Source organism: Takifugu rubripes, chromosome 14 (assembly GCF_901000725.2).
Source record: "Takifugu rubripes chromosome 14, fTakRub1.2, whole genome shotgun sequence".
Lineage (NCBI taxonomy): Eukaryota > Metazoa > Chordata > Actinopteri > Tetraodontiformes > Tetraodontidae > Takifugu > Takifugu rubripes.
The window spans coordinates 6,547,565-6,573,120 of NC_042298.1; the positions used below are offsets into that span (position 1 = coordinate 6,547,565).

Below are 25,556 nucleotides of genomic sequence, written 5' to 3' on the forward strand. Positions count from 1 at the left end.
CACACATGCACAGCCTCCCTTTAATTGTCTTGATGATCAGAAGTGCGCTCTGATCACTGCCAGTGTCATTTTGCTGTCGAGCGTGACATCCCTGTAATTTTCATGTCAGCTCGGGAGTCTCTGACGGTTGTAATGAGCGTTATCGTTTACTTCGCTCCAAAAACTGCACGGCTGAGGGTCTCAAATGAAACCGTCAGGCGCCATCAGCAGTTATTCTCCTCGTTGGTCTGTAATCAATTTAAATGTGATAAACCAACCAAGGAACATACAATATTTTATTATGTGGCATCATTATGGCCAGAAGTCATAATAAACAGCTCATTAGCAGCGGGGTTAGCGCCGTCGCTGCAGTTCACACTTAATTGGGACCAGATGCACAACATACAGGACAATGAGGGGAGAATGAATCTGCTAACGAGACAAAATAACAACAACAGGAGTCACTGCCTCAATTTTCCAGGCATGTTTCGATATTTCTGCCATTTATGGTCAGAATTTGTGTAAAATTGTGCAGAAATGAATGTTTACTCTTTGATTATCTGATAAACTACTATTATGTTTAATAAAAGTTAATGCAAACACATGCAAGTCCACATACATTCTTTTTTCCATGATGTCCTCCCTTGAACTCCTAGTCAGATTAGATTGGCAGGATTTAATTTGATTTTATCCATCACTGGGTTCGGTTATTCAGAAAACACTGAATGAACGCTTAGAGGAAATTAGAAACTGATCTTCAGAGAATACTGAGGAAGAGGAAAGTGCACGACCTTTAATAAACTGCACTGAACTGGAAAGTAAAAGTGGGTTTTATGTTAAAACTGTGGTGGAAACACTTCAGCCAGTTGTCTGAGGTGAGCGAGCCAACATGAGCTGGAGTCTTTGGAACCCAAACGTAACAAAGATTAAGACATTAATAACGGGAAATGATATGGTTTTATTTGTTGTTTTTAAAGGCTGGAGTCCAGCGAGGCCGTAAATGGACAGATTTGTACATCCTGCTTTCCTTGTGTTAAATTGTTCAGGGGAAGTTAAAGGATTAGTGTGGGAATCGGACCTGCTCCGGACTGTAACTCCGAGTATCCTGTTGCCACGGTTGCTGTGCAGAGGGTCCTGGTGGGGGCAAACGTGTGCTTCTGGGGGAGCTTTGCAGAGTGGAATAGGGGTAGTCCTGGCAGATCAACAACAGGAACAGAAACATGTGATGTTTAGGACAGGTTCTTTAACTTTACTGGCCTGTCAGTGAGTTTGGCACCTTTAACAGCATCTCTCGCTAATGCGCTTTTTCCACTTGGATATTTCATCTCCTGCTGGTCCTCTCCTCTCCTCGGACAGGCTCATTATTATGATATACTGAGGAAACTATTTAGAATATGGACTCAACCAACTGTCAGGCTGTTGAAGGGGGGACCTCCCTTATCTCCCATTGTTGAGCACAAACTGTGGGAATAAGTACTTTAAGTGAAGATAAATGTGGGTTTTCTCCCACAATCTGAGGTTCTTCATTTCTCTTCAGATTCCCATTCGTTCTATATTTGGTAACTCCTTTATCCTAAAAGGCAAACCTTTAAATAAGCAGTCATACATAATGGGCCTGAACTTTGACCTTTCATTCATCCTTCTTTTAAATATTCTTTCTTTTCCCCACCAAGTTTCTTTATAATCTGGTCTGTCCATAAGATGACAGACGGCGGCAGCTGCAGATGTAACCTTATAAATCAGCATTTCATAAAATAATAAATAGGTTATCATGCCACTAATTAGCTACAACACTAGTTGCACAATGCATGCAAAATTAATTTGGTCCTACTTAAAAAAGGCAAACATTCTTCAGATATTGCTTCGTCACATGCAGTCAGATCAGATCTGATAGTTGGAAATACCCACACACACGTCAAACATACAGTCAGAGGAGAGATTAGAGATCAGGTGAGCACAGCTTCTGCCATGCAGACGGCCCTTTATGTGTGTCTGGGCCTGAAGAGAGGCAGAGAGCAAAGCGCCCACTGGGGAGGGAGAGGATGGACAGCCTTATACAGCTCGGCTTGAGAACATATCTTGTCAGAGGAGTTAAATCTCACGTCTGCAACAAAGCCCATCAAGGAGGTACGACACAGAAAGTTCTCTCTCTGTGTCACCACCAGATCCTGTGTGTGTGTGTGTGTGTGTGTGTGTGTGTGTGTGTGTGAGAGAGAGAGAGAGAGAGAGAGAGAGGGAGAGAGTCCAGTTGTTAAATATTAAGAAGTCAGGCTTGTCCTGGAGGAACTTTGCTTCCTGTCATGCCCATCTTGGGCTGGCAGACAAGAAAATGGGGAAAGGTGATGAGATTCAGTCATCTGTGGATGGTTTAAAAAAAGAATGAGAATGAGAAAGCATGAGAGAAGGGAAACAAACCTCTGTCCATATTCTTCTGCAGGCAGGGGAGGTAATGCTGTGCTCCCATTATGAAAATACAATGTTTTCTTTTTTTGTTTGTTGTTGGTCGCCATGGTAGCCGTAAGTGAGGCTAGCTTGTGTCAGGTGCCTGTTGGTCCGACCCCCATCTTTGAAGCAGACGAGCACTGTGGAGTTAGTGTGTAGTTGCGTCCACACAGACGCTAGAACATGTAGAAACCCCCACTGCAGCTCCACACACACACACACACACACACACACACACACACACACGTACGCATGGCAGGGGTAGCCTTGCACAAGCGTGTTAAAACTAAAATTGAATGCAGGTTGTCAGTCATAGTCGCATTCTTTCTTATATGAGGAGAGCAGATTTAATCGTTTCGTTGGGTGTGAAGGGAGTGGCTGGAGTTTAGGCCTCTGCTATTAAAACCCTGCCGGGATGAAGAGTTTAGTCGTCATTAGTCCTCCGCCTGTAAACAAAAGTGAAGGAAAAGGTCCATCAGGGCAAGAATGAATTAGTAAAATAAAAAGTCACACATGCACATTATTCATGCGCTTCTGTCCATTTAACTGCTTGTGCTGTTGCCTCAGTTTAGCGAGGAGGTAGGAAATTGGCCGCGTTTGCTCTCTCTCCCTCTCTGCTCTGGCTGATTTGAAGTGAATAAGTTCTGTATGCCGTGTAAATATTTCAGCAGTTCAGGCGCCCGTGCTAAGCCTAGCCACAGCGCTAACATGTCGTTGACCATTAGTGCTAACCTGCTGCCTCTGCTTCTCAGCTCTGTCTTCTCCCTCTGTTGTTTCCCACAACTTTCCTCTTTTTGTGTGCTGTGCATGCTAAAGACTTCCATAAATAAGGTGCTAACAACAGATAAATCTGCTGTTGGGTAATATTTATTATGCGGGAGGATAAATTGTGCGAGCAACAGAGGTAAGACTCGGTGTGTTTTCACACCAAAACTGTTAACCTGGGTTCAAACCAGCTGTTTCATCTTTATGCTATCTCCCGTGAGCTTAGCTTAGCTCAGTGTATTTATTCTGCTGGATGTGGATTCTGTCTGCAAATCGCCCGTTTGTGTTGTGGTAAAGGTAAAACCATAACTTATGTCACCATTTGTAAAGATTTAAAATGCACGTGCAGGCTCCCTTCACACATGCACGGGCCACTCTGCAGGGGCCCGTTAGCATTCCGGAACAGCAGCCATTCATTCACATCCATATACTGGAGACACAAAATTGGATTTTATGCTTCAGTCTCCAAATTGTTCCCAAGGCAATGTGGATTTTTCCCTCCGTTTACTGTTGATAAACTGAACTACAGGGCCCCAGCTTGCTCAAGGGCCAAGCATCTAAAAATCAGACATTTGCTAGTACCACAATAGCATCAGCAGTCACGAGAGGTGTTTTAAATCTACTTTGATTTACTTAAGGAGCAATAATTATGATTCTTCCCTAAAATGTCCAGGTGTTTTTTACAGCCCATCTTTTCATCTACCGGTAATTCTAAATTTTCCTTGAGGCTCATCGTTGACAAGTAAGTTGCTCCCGAGGTTCTTTAACCAAACGGGAATTAGTCCCGTTATAATCACAGACACTGAAACCGAACAGCTACCATCAACATCCCAAACAGCTACCTGGGAAACAGGCGGTGTTGGCCTCAGGGCGCTCCCCTAGAACATGTACTAGTTGGTTCAACGTATGTTTGTGCAAAGTAATGGCAAATGGCCTCCAGCCTAGGTAAAGAAAAACACACCAAACATCACATTCAATAGTTTAAAAGTGAGAGAATAGAATGATATAAGGAACTCAAACTCCTCGTTGCGATACGTGCACATCTGTGCCTTTCGTGGAAAATGAAACGAGCGAGATGATGGATGAAACAGGCTCCTTTAAGTCTCGGCTCTGCTCTCGAGCTGCCAGCGATTCACACTGATGTATCAGGATTTGGAGAACACGGAGACGACGGAGCGGTGCTCCGAACCCCCCCGCTTCTCTACATTTTTTGTTGGGTGCGAATGACCTCCGGACTGTTTCAGGTCAGGAGGAAGAAATGCAGTGTTTCCCAGCATGCCTCTGCCAAACAACTGTCATGAGCAGACACATGCAGTCAGGAGCGCAGTTGACATTCACTTGTTTCACTGCGTTAATGAGGAAGCTGCTCTGTTTTCGAACATCCATCAAAAATGCTGGGAAGCAGCATCAAATAGGGAGGGAGCTTGACCGTGTAGAGGTTATTTGAATTGGAAATGTTGATAAAACATTGCAGGCTATAATGTTTCCTTGCCCTGTTGCATTTGAAACACGGACAGAAGGTTTGTAATTACAGCTACCACTACTGTTGACCTGGTTCAGCTGACAGATTTATAAATAAAAACATGATTTTATACCTATATATAAAAGGGATTCCGTGTATTAAAAAGGACCAAATAAGTTCCATTCTTTCCTAAGCAAGTTGACCCAAATTCTGTCATAATTTCTGTTAGGTTAGGTTCTATATAAGATTGATGGGTTCCATTCATGGTGCATTTAGGTACCTCTTGTGCTGTGGAATTTAATCCTATTAAGCAGGAAACACAATAATAAAATAACATTTTAGTTGCCAGATTTGTTCATATCTGGAGCAAATCCTTCTCTTTGGTTTGTATTTTTTAAGAATGTGGTTTCTACGGGGACAGAGCAGTCATGAGGGCGTGGCGTCCTGAGCGGTTAATGATGGTGGCGTTGATAATCAGATGTGGATTCATTGACGGCTGGAGAAAAGAGATGGAGTTGGAAGTGGAGAGGGAGAAAGGGACAGCGTGGCCTTTATTCCTCTGGCTATTTGCCAACCCTCTTGCTGCGACTGCCCCCCTCCTCCACATTTACATCCTTCTAAAGTCTGTGTCCTTGACTTCGTTGTCTTCTCGTTTCTCTCTCTGTTTCATGCCTCCCGTATTCCTGCACCTCCTCTCCTCCCACACCTGTCCCTTAATCCTGCCCTCTAAGCCACGCCCATCAGATTTACCCTCTCTGTTGCTATGACGGTGGCCGGCTGTAGCGGCACCAGGCCAGCCTTCAAGGATGAGACCAAAGGCCTTGTTCTGTTCTTTTAGTGACTCCTCCCTCTCTTTCTCATCTCGCCTCTCCATCCTCCCACCCCTCTTGCCCATATACCCCCCCCCCCCTCCATTCCTGCACTTCTTTGTTCCTCTTCTTCATCTTGACTCTCCCTCCTTTCATACAAGCATCATCCGCCTCACGCGTTCATCACAGTCGTGCAGCAGCAGCTGAAACTGCAGCATCCAGAACGTTTCTTTGGTAAATGTTGGGGTGTGATGGGATGGCCGCAATGTTAAGTCCACTTTTTATTATCTGGAAAATCTTTTAAGAGAGAATCTTGCTTTGGAGAATCAGAATTTAGAGATTTTTTTTTTATTTCTAAGTGACACTTCACTCAAAGTAAACACGACATAAAACACTTGATCATGGGCTCCATCAGGGAACTTGTTGTTGTTGTTGGAGACAAACTGTTTCCTGTTTGGTTCAAGGGCAACATGGGCAATGAAGGGAGAGGAGCTTTATCAGGTCCTACTGCAGCCAGCCACCAGGGGGCAATCTTGACCTGCTGTCATTAGAAGGTTTATATGCAGTTTTGGGGTTTGGTGCATCATTTAACCACAGAACTATAATCATCACCTCCAGATTGTTGTTTATTTGAATCCGAGGTAATATTTTAGTTGGTGCGTAACTTTGCCAGCGGGATATTTTTGATTTCGTGTTTACGTTGTGGTCGGTTCTGATCCAGATCCAGATCCCTTTTACCGTCCAACATTCATGCGAGCTTAGAGACATTTTACAGAGCAGGTCTGGCCTCTTTTCTGTTTTTCCTACTGAATTTCATGAATGAAAAGGTTGATTTAATCTGAATCCAAATAGAATGTAATTCTTTTGGGCCGTTTTCCCCCTCCAAATCGTACATTTCAGCTCACATTGCTGACCAATTTGCATTGGGCCCCGTTTATACACACATCTCATGTGTGTGTGGATAAAAATAACATCTACCGTATATTGTTGTTTTTCAATCATTCTGTAAAGTCTGTCAAACTCCTCCTGTTTACCTCGTGCCGTTGTCTCTCCATTTGGTGCAAATCCGTTTAAGTCAGCTGTACTGATTGTAAATGCAAAATCCAGCTGTGCACACAGATGTGCACTGTGGATCTGCGTGTGTGTTTCAGTGTGTGTGTGTGTTTTAGTGTGCTGGCCTAGGCATGACCTTGGTTATCACACTGATAGTGAGGCTTCTCATTAGTGCTGGACTGGAGGAAATTGTTGGGTGATGAGGGGGCAGCGCTTTATACACACACACACACGCATGCACGCACGTACGCACACACACACACACGCAGATGTCAATGCACCACTTTGTATTAATTCTTGCGTGCACCTGGTGGCACCTGCAATGCTTATGCAAGATCTCATACATAATCCTCACACACACACAGACACACACACAGACACACACAAATCTTCTGAGTACATCTCAGTCTCATGGCCCCCCACTCAGTTGTCTCGCCTCACCTTCTGTTTAGTGTTTATTCTCTCCCACACACATTCTGCCTCTACCCCCTCCGTCTCTGTCTTCCTCTCTCTGTTCTGCCCACCAGACAGACCTTGCAGACCTTGCTGCCCACTGAGTTCCTATGGTCCTCAAACACCACAGTGTTGCCCTCTGGTGGTAGTGTCTGCACATTAGATGGAAACTGCGTGTGTCTAAATTGTGTGTGTGTTTTAAATTCAAAGTATTTGATGTTATTTGAAAGCACTATTACTATTTAATGGTATTTTAAAGTGTGTTTGCTTGTTGGAGATCACATCCACTCATTGTATGTTGAGAGGTGATGACTATATGAGGCTCTTTAAAAGTTCAGAGGTGTTTATTTGGTCCTGGAAAGAAACAAATAGATGAAGTTTGGGTCTCTGCAGTTTTGGGTGAATTCAAGTCTCTAATGGGCCACTTGTTTTGCTCGATCCTGAGAGGAATGCCTCGTGTCACAAAGCACAATTATTTGAGTTACTCCAGCAGGGCTTCAGCACGTCCAGGTGAAAAAGGAATTTTTGGAGCGCTGGCATGAGGAAGTGCTCCGGGTGATGCTGCTGCTGATATCGGGGCAGCCTATTCCTAAACACGCTTATTAACGTTAGCGTTCACTCAGCTGTCGTTGCTCACCAATTCTTTTTCCCCCCTTAAAGCCAAATTCTATACACACAATTCTATAAACATCCTGAATAAAAAAAGATGAATAAAGACATTTTAGTGCACAATTGGTTGTTGGTTGTCGATGCTAAATTGCTTCTCCGTCATGTGACCTGTCCAGGGTCATCCTCTCTCCCACTAATCAGTAAGAAGATGGTAAAAAGTGCATCTATCATTAGTAATTTTATGATATTTACACTTGATAAATTATCTGAGAGTTTTATTCAGATGAAAAAATGTAAATATTCACCCAGAACATCAAACAAAACTATAGCTAGAATATTGCAGCTATTCTCGTTCCAACTATAAAGACTAATGCCCTCTAAACTTTCCTTTGCTGACATGAATATTATTAGTCGTGTGGTTATAGAACCAGTGTAGAACTAAAAGCTTTTCCAAGCTGTTCCTGTGAGCACAGTGACTGAAACTGCTTTTGGTCTCAAGATTGCAAGATTGGAGCGTGTGCAGAGACGAAAGGTGTGTGTGTGTGTGTGTGTGCATGTGTGTGTGTGTGTGTGTTGAGGGGGTTTCTTGCTTTTTGGTCCTTTCATCGCTCTTTTCTACACCATTCATAACATAGTTTAGGTTAGTTTGATAGTTTAAATTAGATGATGCCTCTCCTGATCTACTTCTGTGGTTTCTTCATCCAATTAGGAAATGGGGGAGTAATTAAAAACATGAAGGAAGCAGGAGAAAAGGGAGAAAACTAAACTCACAAATCTGAAAAGAACAACGTCATCATTCGCTATTTTAAATTATAGCTTCTGTCTGGAATTAGATCCGTTGAAATTCAATTCAATTCTTACAAATTGACAATTTTCGGTGTTTATTTTTAAAATTGTAGCACTAACATCACAAGCATGATTTTACTGGAAGGGTCCACCACTGTGTTTCTTTGAGCATTGCTGAAGATTATTTCCGCTGTATCTGCATGTCATCTTTGCCAGCGTAACTTAATTCCACATACTGGGTGACGTTAAGGTAGCCTTACGTCCAAGTCAATATAAACTGAAAGAAAGAGAACACAATCAGAAATTACAGCCGTTTGTAGCAGTAATATCAAAGTCTAAAATGGATTTTCAGACTGAACAAAACTAAAAGGGTTATAAAATTATGGTGTTTTTCAACGTCTGAGCTTCAATTAGATGTCCTGGATTTGTAACTCTTGCAGTCGATAAGAAAATGTTTGTCTTAAGTCACTCTTAAATGGCCCTAAGTGCCTCCATTTCATCCATGGGTTTGGGGGGTTTCGCAATAATTACATCGAGTTGTTTGTCTGGAAGGATAAAGTGGGGACAAAGTGAAGGTCTTCATAGTTTTTGAGCTCCTGCCACCTGCATGGAGGCACGTGTTGATTTTAGCTTTTTACATATTTAGAAATAAAACCTAAAGGTTTTGGGCCAATAGATATTCAGTTTATAATCATATCTGCAGCACCAGAAACCAACAGGCGCACTAACCCAAACATGTGATCTCTCCCGGTTGGCCCCAAGAGACAAGTGTGTGTGTGTGTGCGTGTGTGTGAGATGGAGAACAAGCTTACCTCATATGCGCATGCCTGTTTCTTTGCCTGCATTTGGGGTCAAAAGGGTGGAGAGCAGGGGGCAACTCCCAGTAATACCCGATCTGTGATTGGCTCTCGCCGCCATCCTGACACAGCTTGATTGGCTGCCGTATCCAGCAGTCAAGGCGGCAAGCAGGTATGGGAGGATCTTCTCTCTGCTCTGTTGCTAGGTTACAGGTATACCCAATAGATGTGGAGATAGAGTAGAGATTATGAACGGGATGGGTGTGGATCAGTGTGTGTGTCAGTGTGGATGTGAGGGTTTGTCAGCGGGAGGGAGGGGTCGATTGAACCGAGGGTCATGTGGGTGGGAGGAAGATTGAGACATAAAGGGAGCAACAACAAGTCAGACTCAGAGAGGGATTTCTTGAAAGGAAAAAATGGCTCCTGGTTTCGCCGCACTCTTATTAACACCCGTCGTTTAACGGCGTTCCCAGGCACTGAGGTTCAGTGTTTCAGGATCACACAATGCCATGTTGCCAAACGCACACAAAGCAAGATTCTCCTGGTTTTCAACCCATATGTGAACGCTTGAAAGCTCCCGTCGCTCCCGACCACTTCCTCAGGTGAATGATGCAATTATGACCAGTAGATCCCAGAGTGGTGGTTGGTTTGTTATTCATTAAAGTGCTGTTATATTAATCACACACTGCACCAGACAAGCTGCCCTGAGAACGGCTGCTCGACTGCACTAAGATTGCAATCATAGAGCGGTCACTCGCCATTAATCGGGGTCGTTTATCAATCCGGACCACCACACACTCGGATGTGAATACACACATGCTCACACACACTCTGATCGATGGCTTGCCTTGGCCAGTAAGAGGGATTGATGGGCGTCCCGGCTGCCGCTCTCTGTTTTTATGTATAAAGATGTGTTAGTGTGCATTGTGACACACAAAGATGGGAGATAAATGAAGAGCCCAAATATTACTTCACCTGGGGGTGAATCTTGAAACAATGGAGGAGGAGGTGGATCTTGTTAGCTTTGTCTTTGTGAGTGTGCAGGGGTGCAATACTCCTGCTTCTTGTGCTTTATCCATCTGCTCCCTCCTGACCTCCGTTTTGTAAAACTTTGTGATTTTCAACCACACGTTTCCTCAGAGATGTCCCTCTTGAACGCCGCCCAGGGATCTTGTTTGAAGTTAACCCATTGCTGCTGAAGACACCCTAAATCGAAGGCATTGTGCTACCCTGAAGCGTCCTCAGTGACTCAGATTGAAGCGTCCCTCTGCTTTTACCTGAGCCACGCTGTGAAGAGAGCGACCACAGTGCCTCTGATCGTCTTGGATCACATAAACAAGTCCTAGTTGTGTTCTGACTCCTCCATATTGAGCAGGCCAAGAACATTTGGCTGGCTGGGAAAGTTGTCAGACTGCTGAAAGAGGAAGGATGAAATGATGAGACAGAGGGAGGAGAGACAGGAACAACAAAGGAGGAGGAGGTGGAGGAGGAGCAGGACCCTTTTTTTGGTAATATTTGCAAATTTTCATCTGTCACCTTCACATTATCTCATTTTTACCTACCACTTCCTCTCCCAGTGTCTCTGCCTGGCAGGTTATCACACATTTCATCTGCTTTCACTCCTCTGCTCCTTCTGTCTCCATTTCCTCAGTCTTCTGCCGATTCATAATCTCTGTTTGGACAGAAAACAAAGAGATGGAGCTTCTGTCCTGAGTAATGACATCAGGAATTTGAAGCTGTGAAAGCGAGAACTGCACGGTGTGGCTGCCTCATTTGCAAGCTCTGTGCCTGTTGGGCAGACACTGGGTCTGTTAGCCTGTCTGGCTCTGTCGTAGTTTCACCCTCACTCTGATCTACGATCACATCTTTTAAATAAACCGATCGGTTTTCCATCCTCTAGCTCCTCATTACTCTCTTCACTGTATAGATACAGTGTGGCAGCATGGAAATGAACGCCTTCTCTCTCTGCTTTTGGCCCCTGAATCCTTCATCATTATGTTCCCTTTACCTCCTTCATACATGTCCAAACCATCTGGATCTGGCTTCCTGTTGGTCCCAGGCCCAGATGAATTGGGAGGATAGTGACAGGAAGGCATTAGGCCCAGATTAAGAGTCAAGTCAAGATGAAATAAAGAAATTGATAGTAAGAAGGAAATCAAAGTAGTGAAAAATAAGAAAAGATGGCAGGAATATGGAGAAATTGGGGATGGGGACCTGGCAGCCAGTGGAGTCTGCTGATTATCTTGAGCTCCTTGTGATTTCTTCTTGTAGTTTCCAAAAGTAAAATTATCCGTATCTCCTTCCCCTCTGTCCAAGATGGAGAAACCAGAAAAGCAGCTAAAAACACTTATTAAGATATAATACATCGTATTTTGATGATAGCAACATTTTCCATTAAAAGTGAAACAATATGCTCAATACTCTTACAGCATTAAACACACGGACACCTCAGGGTCCGACGTGGCGGGCCGCAACTTCAGCAGAAATGCAAGAATATTGAAGGAAGAATTGAATTGAATTTAAAAGTGAAATAGAATAGAAAATAGAAAGGTTTTTTTATTATTATTAAAATGAGCACTGTAAATAGACTGCCAAGTAGTTACACATAATAATACCTGAGCATCTGTGATATTTTATTTCAAATCTACACATGACACTGAACACAACTGTTTGACTGGATCCACCTGCCGGTCACAGGAAATCTGCTGACTCACAACCAGTTTGCAGAATCAGGTTTGGTGCTATGTTATTATCAAAAGTGGAGGAGGTCAAAAGTCACGATATTATAAACAAAGTGGAGACTGGAGGGATCGTGAAACACAGGGTAGAACACAGCAGCCGTGCATGTGCATGTGCATGTGCATGTGCATGTGCATGTGCATGTGCATGTGCATGTGCATGTGCATGTGCATGTGCATGTATGTGAGGCTGAGTAGAATTTGTTTTCTCTTATTCCCGAATGTCCATTTTTAGACACCACTCTATGTAATGAGCTGACAGGACGGCAGGGACAACAGGGACGGGCCTGCACTGCTAAGTCCTGCATGGCTTAAATCACACTAGCATCTGGCTTACACACACCCACACCCACACACACACATACAGTCACACACACATAATGAAACACACACTTGTGCACACCCAGGGTGACTTGGCATGTGTGACTGCAGAGGATACATGGGAAGATTTAAGTGCAGGGCCCCTCCTTTCATCTATTTACACTTGATACATTTTGTTTGCTGCATTTAAATCCCTTCATCCTCGGTACAAATCCCTGATTAACATAATTGGGCAATTGCCTCACTCTTCAGCAAATTAGGGAAATAATTTCACATAATGAATCTGTTTTAACATTTAACCCCTGCTGCAGCCCTCCTGCACCTGCTGGCTCCTGTGTGAGAGCCACGCCGCAGAGATTAAAGGTTCTCCAGAGGTCGCCCACATCTTGTCATGTTCTGACCAGCCTTTCTATATCTGGTCTTTGGATCCAAGAAATATCTGCAGCAGTTAAGATGTTTTTATCATCGATTAGTAAATGGTGGAGCAGAAACAAAAAGGTACGGTTTGTAGCTAATGTGATGAGGGGAAAATGTACAAAATGTTATTAATATTTGCAGTGACATCCTGCTAAACCCTCTCTGGAGTGTGTCTAATTCATCAAATCATCCTTACTGTTTGGGCCTGATGTGCCGTGACTCACAGGGTGAATAAAAGGCTTTTACACACTGTGAGTGAATCACTTTGTGTGTGTGTGTGTGTGTGTGTGTGCACGTGTGTGTGACATGACGCATGATGTATGTGAGGTTAGCCAGCAGTACTCACACACACACACACACACACACACAAAGTCTTCCAGCTAAAGGGCCTTGATCGGGTGTGACTTTGATCCTCACCACAACATCCGCTCTTCCATTCAAACACTGCTTTTCTGCTTCTGCTCCATGGCTGGTTCTCGTCCAGAGACTCACCCAGGACTCGGGTTTCTGTGTTACGATCCTCAAATAGCTCAAAGCGCCTTCAAACATAAAGGATCCTCCTGTTGTAACCTAACACTGAGTGCGCTGGAACCAGATTTGGACCCTTTGGATGTGCTGCGGATCTCTAAGGGAGGGTTGTGGTCAGTGTCACCGTCTCAGAGGGTCATAAGTTACTTATGCGAGCAGGACTGTGAGCACTTTGGGTGTTTAGTTTCATAATGTGTGTCGTGAGTCTGTGGGGGTAGATTGCGGAGATGAAATGCAGGTAAATTTCATATAATCGGGTAATAAAGAGAACATGAACAACAGTGGTCTATCTTGTTTGTGCTATCGTATACTGACTTTGTCATTCTTACACAGTAATCAACAAACACTAATTGTAAAAATGTTGGATTTAGTTGATGACAGTGTTTATGAATGAGGGAAACAAGAACATCATCTTTTCATCATCATAGAGAATCAATCTAGCCTATGCCTAACTGGTTAACCAGTTCTAAGGTGTAGAAAGGTGAGTGGAACTCATGCAGTTGTCCTCCTGGTCTCAATTCTCTGGAATATGATTTTAATAGTCATATTATAGAATTGGAGACATGGCCTTGGATGGTGGTGTGAGTTCTCCACATATTCCCCTGAGGTCGGACTTGTTTCTGCTTCAGAAGAGCCGCTCCTCACTATGGAAATGTTTTCAGACTCTTTGATGCTTTATTCACATTTTCCCATCAAAGGACATGTCCACTGCCTGGGCTGCTCTGCACCTCACTGCCTCCGTAACCCTCCGCCCTCGCCATGGCGGTTGTGATCGATCCGACCACGTCTCCCTGTCCCACATGTCATCTTTTTTCTTTGACACCGCTCTCCTCTCTGCGCTGCTTGGTATTCCAGAGCTGGAATGTATGCACCATCGTAGATCCATCAGCTCCGATCGGAATGCCGCACCACGGCTCAGGGAAATAGAGGGATGAGAAAAGGGAGGTGGGGAGAGCGAGGATGGAGGGAGGGAGGAGGGAGGGAGGAGGGAGGGGGGGACAGGTCAGCGGCTTGTCGACATCCTGCCGGGACCAAAGCCTCAAACTGACAGGGAGATGGAGCGAGAGGGAGGAATTTGTGAGGACAGGGTAAAAGCGGGAGTCCTTTTTTTTTTCATTTCTGCAGGTTGCCACTTTTGTTAATATCCTTCTCTTTTCAAATCATCCTCTCTGAGGAATTCACAGAGCATTAAAGAGGATTCATTTAGAGCTTCCATCATCTACATTATGTGCATTAATCACTCATTATAGCATCTAGACTCTGTTAATCCTTTTTGAGGGGGATTGAACGCAGGTTCAGTAGAAGCAGAATGTCCAGTACGTTCCCGCATCGTTATCTCACGGAGTTTTCCAGTTTTAACTCACTGCTGAAGGAGGAAGAGAGCAGGACTGTGAGAGAGCGGAGAATTGCTGGAATAACCAACCAAACTGACAGACACAATTAAAGCACGACACATCTTGGATGTCAAGAGTCCCCATCTCAGTCAGATGGCATTGAGTGAACAAAGCTCTCCTTTATAGGCCTTGAAAACACGACTGCCGTGCTCTCCTCAATAAGTCTTTGTGTTCGACGCTGGTGTCGATGTGATGTACAGCACCTTGCGCTATTGTGTAGGCCCAGTGTTCCCAGTCATTGAACCCTGGGGTGGGATTCCATCACGACAGCACATTCCTGTTATAGTGGCTTGCTGGATTTTTATCAAGCTCTAACTCCAAGCATGCTGATCATCTCTGTTTGAGTGAAGTGTGAAGGGAGACAAGAGCCAATTCCTGTCGAAGTCGTCTCTCGTCTTCATTTATCGCTCTGTTTCTTCATGCGCTCCTCCTCTATAAAGCCTCTCCATCCTCCCTGTGTGTTCTCCCCCATGGCTTCCCTCTACAGCAGTGCGTTGCCTTGGTAATACCCAGTTGTCTTAAACAGACAGATGGAATAAGAGAGAGTGACGGGCAATTTTCCCAGCGTATGTGCAGACTGGTATTTCTGCGTGTGTGTTCCGCATGCACTTGTTTTTCATTTTTATTTCCTGCCAACACCCTCTTCCCCCTCCATCCCATCCTGCAAGTTTTCTGCACGGCAGGTGCGTGCGTGCATGCTCGCGCGCGTTTGGGAATTACCTGACACATCGTGTTAGTAAGAGCGGAACAGCCTTATTTCCTGGACCTGCGCTGGCCATTTTAGATGCCAGGTGTCAGTCTGGATCTAAGGGGAGTCACCGCTCTTCCTTTTTCTCTTTCCTCTCTGCACATCAGTCACGGGTGTGTTATAAAAGCAGCTTCAAATCAAGCGAAAACAGCACCGTCACTTGAAAAGAACATGTTGACGAAACTTTGCATCAGTAAACTCATGTCCAGCATCGTTTTTGCTGTCCTTTGTCATTGTGACTCAATGTGTTTCTAAACAATTGAGACTCGTTTCCATTTCTATGGCAATCCATGTAGCTTGAGTGGCGTTCCGGCTGGTTCTTACCATGTGTTCCTTGTGGCAGATTTATAGAATAGATATATAACCTACTTGTGCCATTGCTAATGCAGAAAGGTCAGTGATGGGAGATGACAACAGGTGAAGCAGATGATTTTTTTTTTATTTGCCAGTGTGCCCCTCATTGTGAAGCATCGTACCTGCGCCTCAGGTTGCTCACCTTGACGCTCCCAAACTGAACTATCTCTCTCAGCTAAAGCTCTTTTGATTTAAATATTGACCAGTACTCCATAATATCCCAGAATTACCTGTAGACATAATTGTTATCTAATTTCCTCCAGGCTGGCATGATCAGGATGGAGCAGGAGGAGTATTTCATCGAGCCAGTGGAGCGAGGCGTTGAGGTGATAGAGGAAAAGGAGCAGGAGGGCGGCGGTGGGAGAACACACATCGTGTATCGCTCCTCAGCAGTGAAGAAGAAGCCCATCAGCAGGGCAGCAGCGGACTTCCACTCCAGAGGTCAGTCTGCTCACACTCAGCCACCCCAGACACTCCACTGGATGCTCCTCATGAGAAGAAGTGAGGAACACGCACCTGTTTTCTAGAGGAGAGATGGCAAACGGCAGCACCAGTTTATTCTGCTGTCAAAGAGATTCCGCCTACACACATCCAGCGGTATCCTCCTGTCACCATGCTGAGTTTCCACTAAAGGAGTGACATATGGAGACACGCGTGTTTGACTGGTGAATTACACGCTGCCTTAGTTGCCTTAACAAATAACAGCTGGCACTCAAGGCTTTTGGTTCCTCTGCCTCCAATTTCTTCTCTACAGATGAAATAAATGAAGTGAAGCAAACAGAAGGGCTCTTATTTTAAGGTATGCTAAATGTTAACAGGTTCATGGCATCTAGCAAACTTGAGGATTACAGGGATCGAATGGATATTTAAGTAGATTTTAACAGCCCAGATCTGACCCTGACCTCTTGCAAAAAACAAAAAGAAATTATTTATTGAATCTGCTTTTTTTTGTACTTTATAATGATTTGCTATTGATATCATAAACACAATCAATGCATTTTTGGATTAAAAAAAACATATGAAATGTAATGTGAAACACAGGATTCTTTGCAAATGAATATCTAACACACGAAAACAGATATTATGTTGCACAAAAACAATTGTATTTCATGGAAGGTATCATAAGCACATGGGCGAGAACATAGGTGACTCCCAAATCTCTGGGATTGAGCCACAGTAACTCCACTGACCAAACACCCCACCACAGCCTCACCTCTGCTGTGTAGCAGAACAGGGAGTCGACTCGCTTGATAACCGGTGTATCGCACACTTTGCTGTGATCTGTGTCTTCCTATTTTCAGCAGTTGAGTCCACGTCTAATAATATACAGAGAGTTTCCATAGGAACACCCAGCGAGGACAGACTGTTAGAGTAACACAGATCGCTTCCCACTGTTACTGATACCTGACAGTACACAAATACCCACACAGACACACACACACACACACGCACACACTCTGAAAAAAACTCAACTGACAGTCTCAGAGACAGGCAGGCACTTGTTGCTCATACAGCTTCCTCGATGTTACATTTACACATTTGAACACACACACACACACACACACACACACACACACACACACACACACACACAAACTCAAACACAGTGGACTATTCAATCCAACTGGATTTTCACCCTAGACTGGAAATAAAGGCTTAAAAGCAACAGTTTGTGTGCGTGTGTGTGTCTGTGTGTGCGTGCATGTGTGCCTCTGTGCATTTCTGTACAGGCTGTTATGTGTGTCTGTGAGTGTGTGTGGATGGCGTGGGCAAGTATTCTGTGGCTGTCTGGCTTTAAATGCTGGGATTTTCAAGGCTAAGCAGACAGACAGGCAGACAGACAGGCAGACAGACAGGCAGACAGACGACTAGGCATGTGCTGCTCCCTGTAGCATTGATGCAGGTCTCTTCCTCTCCTCACCCGTCCTCTCTCTTTTCAGTCGCAGCGTCTCCGCTTCCACATCACAACAGACTGTAAACACGTGTTGACCTTCCTGCCGTTACATCACCCTGATATCAACGCCTCACACATTTGTATATCATGACACTTTCTGCCTTCTTCATCACACATTCCATCATATTGCCTTTCTCAGACAGGCACTCGCCCTCAATCAATCACGGGTATTAGCGAATCATTTCATATCCGATCAATCATGGGAGGCTTGCTTTCACAGAATGTGTGGTCTTAGCAGCCATTTATCGAAGGCTGGACTTATTTCCTGATGAAAGACCGAGGGAAGGAAGTTATATTTAGAGAGGGAATACAAGAGCTGAAGAAGGAGTGAAAGAGGGACGGAGCAGAGCGAGATTGATCGATTTCTTACACCATAAGCCGAGGAGGTGAATCAATGTCCTAAGTGGAGAGAGCAAGAGCTTTATTATTAATGTGGTACATCCGTCAATTAATCGCCGTGGCGATAGAAAGCAAACTGCAGACAGACACCCGTCTTTGACTGTTTCTACCCCTCAGTGTTGGATATTTCCTTCTTTTTCTATTGTACGACTAAGCGGTAGTGTTTTCCGGAGGAAATCACTTTAGAAGATTTCACTTTAGAACTGATTGGACTGAAACAGGGCAGAGAACTGGGGCAAATAGACATGCCCAAAGCACATTTTTACCACTCAGAACACAGACCGCTGTTCCGTCCTGTCCTGCACCTTCCTTAGCTGTGCTGTGAGTGGTTATCAAGCCGCTGTTGTTCAGTGTGCACCAGAGAACATTTTTAGAGGGTCAGTCAGAGGCCAGTGGCGCTCGTCACTTAATGTCTGCATCCCGCATAGTACGGCGGGGTTCTTCTGAGAACCCGCTTCATCTCCAGCTCTCTCGTCTACCCTCCTTACCGCTCTGCCAGCTTGTATAAAAGAAGGAGGCTCATATGTTTCCTTTTAAGAGGATCCCCGTGACTACCCACCTGGTGATGTAAGCACAGACACACATAAATGTCCCAGGCTTATTCTTAGTGACTGGGGTTCCCAGCGGACACCAAGCAGGACACTGTCACTTGTTGGAATCCCAGGATGACACCTGAAAAAAGCGTAAATCTGTCTGATGTCATTGGGAAACTCACACACAGTGGGCAGAATTTAGGCATATTCATATATAAGATCAAGTCTGATCTGCTAAAACTCCTTAAAATGATCTTTGGACCTCCCGAGAAGGTCAAGAGGTCAAGCACAGATGTCTGCATCAGATTGCTCTGCAGTCTCATAACTTGAGCTATTTTGATGGAGTCTCAAAACAGTTATTTATTCATCATCTGAGCCGTGTGGTGACCTGTCCCATGTTGACCCTCCTCTGGCCGCATGTCAGCTGGAATGGGCTCCAGTCCCCCATGACCCTGCATCAGATGAGCGGCGATAAACAACAGTTGGATGGATCATCGCAGACATTCGTCATCCACATTGTCCGACAGCCCAACACAGTTCATTTCATGGGAGAAGCAACATCTTCCCAAAACAAAGTGTTTAAGCTGCTTCAGTGGGAGAGAAATCAGGAGCCATCTGCAGTGAGCGCCTCAAACGTCGCAGCTCTGGATGCCACTTGTTCAAGGAGAGAATTCCTTCACTGCATACCGCCTGTGTGAACTATGTAATTTGCTCAGGCTTGTCTGTGACTGAATATTTTTAGAAAAAAAGCCAAGGCTCAGTGGTAAATTCCAGAAACAGAAAAAGAAAGTTAAACCACGATTGCGTGGACAACTGACAGAAGTCCAACACTTTGGAGCTGGAAATGGAATTAGACTCACTTTAGAAGAATGGCAATAGAAGAGCAAATCTGCGTCCAAAAGATGGCGCATCCCTTCTTATTAAGGTCATTAAATATTTTTACCATACTGTAAATATCTTGTTTTCTTACTTACAGTCATACGTAAAGTAGAAAACACAAAATAATACAAACACGTGTTTATACACTCATACACAAACAGCCGTGTAATTTTTTATATCTTTGTGAAGACTTTCGCAGAGATACATAGTCATTATCTTGCTCCTAACTCCTGACTAACCATCACAACTAACCTCCTGACCTTTAACCTTAGCCTAAATCCACCTCTGATATCAACCATAAAACCATGTCTTAACCCTCAAACAGACCAGCCAAAATGTCCTCACTTTCCAAAGATATTCTCACTTAGGAAAATGAGAATTTTTATTTTAGTCAATATGTTACAAGTACAACAACACACACACACACACACACACACACACACACACACACACAGAGTTACTGTATATGTCTGTGAACATGTCCTATCCAGCTGTTCCTCGAGGAGAAAATTGTTTGGAGGGCACGTATTTCAAAAACCAGCTGCTTCCTCTCTGTGGCCACTGTCATGTTCTCGATCCCCAGAGAACATGACAGGGCTTTTTATTGTGCTCAGTATTGTGCATGTGCGTGTAAAGGTGTGCAAGTATGTTTGCACAAACCAGCAGCACGTTCTGCTCCGTGTTTCTAGGTTTGATTCATCTTTTTTGAAGGTTTAATTTCTGAGTAACTGAGAAGCTGAGTGACAGCCATCAAGTGCCTATTTTTCTGCATGTGCCGGTGTGTGTGCCGGTGTGTGTGAGTAGGTGTGTGTGTGTTTTCTATTGCTTATATGATACTTCATCTGCTATAGTCAGCTCTCAGCAGGACCTCACTGGAGCGCTGCCTTTAAACAGAGCAGGGCTGCAGGGATAATAGCAGGGTGTGGCTGACCTCTGCTTCACCACTGCCGCACTGACCCTCAGTGTGTGTGTGTGTGTATGTGTGTGTGTGTGTGTCTGTGTGAAGAATAGAAAGAGGTGGAGCTGTGAGGGTATCTATTTCTTTCACAGCCAGACTGGCTGAAGGGGCTTCACTAGATTCATGGTAATCATAGTGTTTCTGGAGCATTAGCACCTACATGAGCCTCTAGCGCCGCATTCATCATTTCAGTTCCAGATGTTTAACTCCTGCTAAATAACTATGTGGATGTCCCTCATTTCTTTAAATAACCAGGCTTTGGAGCAGAGAAACAAGCATTTTGGAGGAGAGAACATCATAAAATAAAGCCTAATATTTGCTGTTATTATAAGTAATTATAAGTAAACGGTCACCTTGGTCTCATCTTGGTCTGCTGTTAGCCAATGCGATCATAGGACAGGACAAACACAAGCCGCTATGTCCCTTTCTTTATCATTTCCTCTAGGTTTTTGATTGTTTCACATTTAATTAATGCAAAATGAAGTACAATTGCATCAGAAAACCCTCCAGGCATCATAATTACACCATAAAATCATTCTGACTAAAAATATTCTAAGATTAAAACATCTGTACTTTGCACGTTTACAGAATGTTAAGGCAAAGAAACTTTTACATCTTGTTGTATATAGTAGTCGTGCAGCGGCAGCAGGTACGACTGCGACTGTGTAATTACGTGCAACAACCTTCCCCGGAGGTGGCCACTGTTCTGTGTTAGCATCAGTTATGTAACCAGCCAACCTAAGGGACAGAAGCTCATGGTAGATGAGATAGCGTGTGACTTCCTTCCTCCCACTACTTTCACAATGTTGCTGAACACACACACACACACACACACACACACACACACACACACACACTCTGTCTCTCCTATCAGTGTACTGTGATGCCATCACCATGAGTGAATAAGTGTCCTTCCTATCCTTGATAGATTAATGAAGATGTGATCTTTTATAATATGTTTGCAGCCTCAATGGGCAAAATCCCAAACACATTTCATTATTTTTCACAATTTTAGTGCAGTGTCAGAATCTGAAAACTGTTTTATTATCTAGGAGAAAAAAAAATAGATTTCAGTGACCCCAACACATCTTTACCACATCCACATATGAAGTCTAGGTGTCACATCTGCATGGGGTGTTAAAATACAGTGTAATGCTCCTCTGTAGGAGCAGCCTCTCATGGAGGCGCCATGTAGGTTAATTAAGCACAGCATTAGTTCAGGCAGACAACGGGAGTCCAGCTCAGTTCACAGTCCCAACGACATCAGCTGATCTCAGAGCCGCTCTGTCTCATCGGATTCTCCTCCTCTCACACCGCTTCATTATCTGCATACATGTTACTGCTCCCGCTAGTTCTGCAAATAGCATTTCACCCCAGCTGATACGTGCTGGATGAAGAAATCCCTTCTGTGAGCTTCATTTGTGCTCTGAGGTGAGCACGCTACCACAGCCACAAATGTAGAGCCACGAAAAACTCATAAAGGTCCCGGAGCAGATATAATGTAGACTAGAGGAGGAGTGTAAATATGAGCTTTGAAACACTCTAAAACATTCTAAAACTAAAGAACACATAGTGGTGGTCTCTTTTTACGTCTTGTGATAAGTAACTTGCAGTTATTTTCTTCATTTTTATAAAAAATCTACACCTGAACTTTGAATTGTATTTGCCGACTTCCTGAACCAATAAAGCAAACAGCAGCATTAATATGGCCAACCCAGATTTTACTGTTGCCATTTAATTGCACAATCGCAATAACCCAGAGAGGTCCTCACAGTGAGGGTGAAATAGTCAGAGTTTGTGCCTCGTGGCTGCTGTCTGATTAGCAGAGTGATGAGTGGTGCCGGGAGTTTGTTAGGCTACGGTTCATTTGCTGCTGTGCACCCCCGGGGGAGTTTAATTGAATATAAACACAGCTCTGTGATCCTTCACTCAACACATACTACAGCTTACCCGCTGCCAGGTCTGGGCACAGACACTCAGGTCTGACTCGCGCACGCAGGAGGTCGGCGGGGTCACGTGGACAGATAGATGGTACCATTCAAGTCAGCACTCACCTTGTGTGGCTGTCGCTTTCTGACTGCTGTTTTGCAGGTAGAAGTGAAAACGTATGAATAGAGAGGGGAAAAGGGACCAACATGTTGTTTTAATCACAGTAGTCCATCTAGAGCAGGTTGGTTTCACCTGAGCGCCTCCCATGTGAGCGGAATTGTGGGAGTTTGAGTCATTTTGAGCTGCGCCCAAGTTGTGTTAAAGTATAAAAAAAGTGTAAAAGTAAGAATGCTTTTATTTTGACAGCCCTAAAAATGACAAAACAATGTTGACATTTTATCCCAAATTTCCATGCTGAATTATTCAGATGCATCCAAATTGGACATGGAAAAAAAAAACCCACCTGGATCCTAGTTGGCACCAAAGAACAAAAGTTCTGGCTTTAGTGTTACATGTTCTATGACTGGTTAAGACTCGCGATAGTTTCCTTTAATGCTTCACCAAAACCGCTTGAATCCCTTTAAGTTTGCAGCCTGGGCACTGAGCTCACGATGATCTCTGCTTGGATGGTGTTGCTGTGCAGGAAGCAACACTCTTTGGGAGACAGATGATTTGTTATTTGTGCCTCGCAAGCTGGGCAGAACTCTGCAAAGTTTTTCGACATTAAACTCCATCGCCAGGTTGCTCGTGGTTATTTTCGGCAGACGTGTTGGGCCCTGCTAATTGTGTGCGTTAATGTAAATACCTACCTAACAACTGCGTAAAACGCTGCATAAATCAGTTTACAAGTATTTTTACAGAGTTTTTTTTCAGGAGACAGATGCTGGAGAGCGTGTCATAGATAAAAATGACCTCTGACCTACGAGCCACGAGCGTCAGCTTCCAGTCCGTCCTCTGAACCCGCGATCGGGTTCAGGTAATTACTGAACAAGCGCTCGCCTGTCGGAGCGCCACACGCTTGAACTCTGCTGCCTCTCAGCGCCGAGGCCGGAGATCTTCCTTCACAGCAGATGTGCTGACACCTCGCTGGCGTTCTACCCACAGCCCCCCCATGATCCTCCTTTCACTCCAGATTTTCTGCTGTCACGTTGAACTGCGGGAGATTTCGGAAAAGATTCCCAGTCGAGCTGCCACACCCCAGCGCTCAGGCTTGTGATCACCAACGTCTCACTGTCTCTCGTCTCCTCCGGTTTGTTGTAAAGGCCGATGAACGTGGTTCACACGTGCACAGGTCTGGGTGCACGAGGGTTGTTGTGGTGTAGATGTTTTACTAGAGCTCCTCACTGGGCTGGTGACATACACTCATCAGCAGAATTGACCTCAAAATAAAATAAAACGTGGTTTGAGATTAACGTATCCTGTTTCTGGTTTTTGCTGCCTCTCATCTGTCTTTTGCTTCTCCAGCCTGACGGTTTGAGATCTCAGCACGTCTGACTATGCAAAGAATGACTCATATACTGTAAACTTTGGGCCAAGTTTGGTTTTGGCTCCTTTTTTCATTTTTTACGTTCCCTCCCACAATGTCTCTGTGCATTTGGCATCAATATCACAACAGCGTAGTAGTTGTTGACGTTGTTGTTGGTGGTGGTGGTGGTGTTGTTGTTAAATTCTTGATATTAACGCAACCTTTATCATTGTATAACACTCTTCTGTGTGACTTTATACACAGCTGAACGTGCAACAAATAGGGAAAAATGAAGGGTTTGTCTGAAACATCTTAACAGATTGTATTTTTTTCCTGGCTTAAAAGGAAGGAAACAAACATAGAAAGTCAGAAGACACAAACAATAATTTGTCATCCACAAGAATGCTGAGAATTTTGTGGGAATCATTTATATTTTGTCCCTTAAAATTAAAACATTCCAGAACAATCAATCAAACACAACCTTTCACAGGAGCTATGATTAGAAAGGTGTGCATGTGCAGCGGCATCCCAGTGATACTACCCAGCAATCACGGTCAGGGGAGCACGAGAATAGCATCAACCATTCGAACCCATCGTGTGACATACCTGCTCAACACTGGATATCAGCTAGCACAGAAGCCTGTGCTAATTCTAACTCCTCCTGACCAGCAGGCATAATGACGTTGCACCGTTTTTTTGTCACCTTATAAGGGTGCAAAATGCTGATTCCACATTTTTCAGAAGAGAAGCAGAGTCAGAAAGAAAAAAAAAAAAGTTTCCTGTCAGTTGGCAAAAGTTAACCCACCCAATTTGAAAATCTTGAAGGTTAGACTTTAGCTGCTGACATACTTTGGAAAACACAAGCATCATATCAACAGCTAGTAACTGCTTCACTAGCAAAGCTGCTATGGTTGGATTAAGAATATACAGCATGATGCATGGTGGGTTGTTTGTGGTGATCAAAGCTGGAATATTGTTTTAATGAAAGCAGTCACACGGCCATAACCTCTCTTCTTTCGGGTTATTTTTACTCTGAAGACAGATAAACACAGCAATTAATAATGTTTAACTGAGCTGCGAAAACACCAAGCCTGCTAAATCCTGCTAATTAAGTCCTGAGTGTTAAGAATGGAAGGGATAATTCTGTGGAGATATTTAAAGGACATCATTCTTTTTAAATGGGAAGTTCTAATCTGCGCACAGCTTTGATGGGTCTTTGGTTTTAATGCCTCTAATCTACTGACACGCCCACTCAGTAGAATATTGAGGGGATCCATTGGTTTATGTTGCTTCGTGTGTAAAGTTCTTTGGTGCTGTGATTTCATCATGTTAGCTGACGTGTTAGCCAAGGCAGTCAGATTTAGCAACGGCAGACGACTGCACAGCAACTGTGTCCTCGTAACCGTGTTCCTCTGTCTGTTTGGATAGTCAGGACGGAGATTGCCCATAAATAGTGGCCGGTGGCCTTCAGCATCACCTGCTGGGAGAGATTTGTGTCCTCCTGCCTGATTGGCTGAGGCCTAAAGGAGAGAACGTACCATCTCGTTAATCAGGGAGCGCTGTTGCGAAACAGCATGTGTGCCTGTGTGTGTTTCCACGGCGCATGCACGCCGTGCTGGTGGCAAGTCCTCAAAACAGCGTGCGGTCGCACAGGGAGAGAAGCAGGAAGTGTGTGGGGTGCGTGCGCACGGTGTTCTGTCGGGCGGCGACAGCAGCAGCCGTGCAGAGACACTGATGGATGCCGGACGACTGCGTTAAAGGCTGGAGGAGCGGCCATGATTCCA

General features: G+C 44.3%; 1 protein-coding gene across 2 annotated transcripts in view; it reads left to right on the forward strand.

Moving 5' to 3' along the window:
• The window catches only part of LOC101063894 (A disintegrin and metalloproteinase with thrombospondin motifs 2-like), a 76,566-nt gene that overhangs the window by 18,562 nt on the left and 32,448 nt on the right, over positions 1-25,556 (forward strand). For both annotated transcript variants that reach the window (XM_029847237.1, XM_011610739.2), the window contains exon 3: positions 15,919-16,096. In XM_029847237.1, the coding sequence (XP_029703097.1) occupies positions 15,919-16,096 (178 nt within the window). The remainder of the gene's footprint in view (positions 1-15,918; positions 16,097-25,556) is intronic.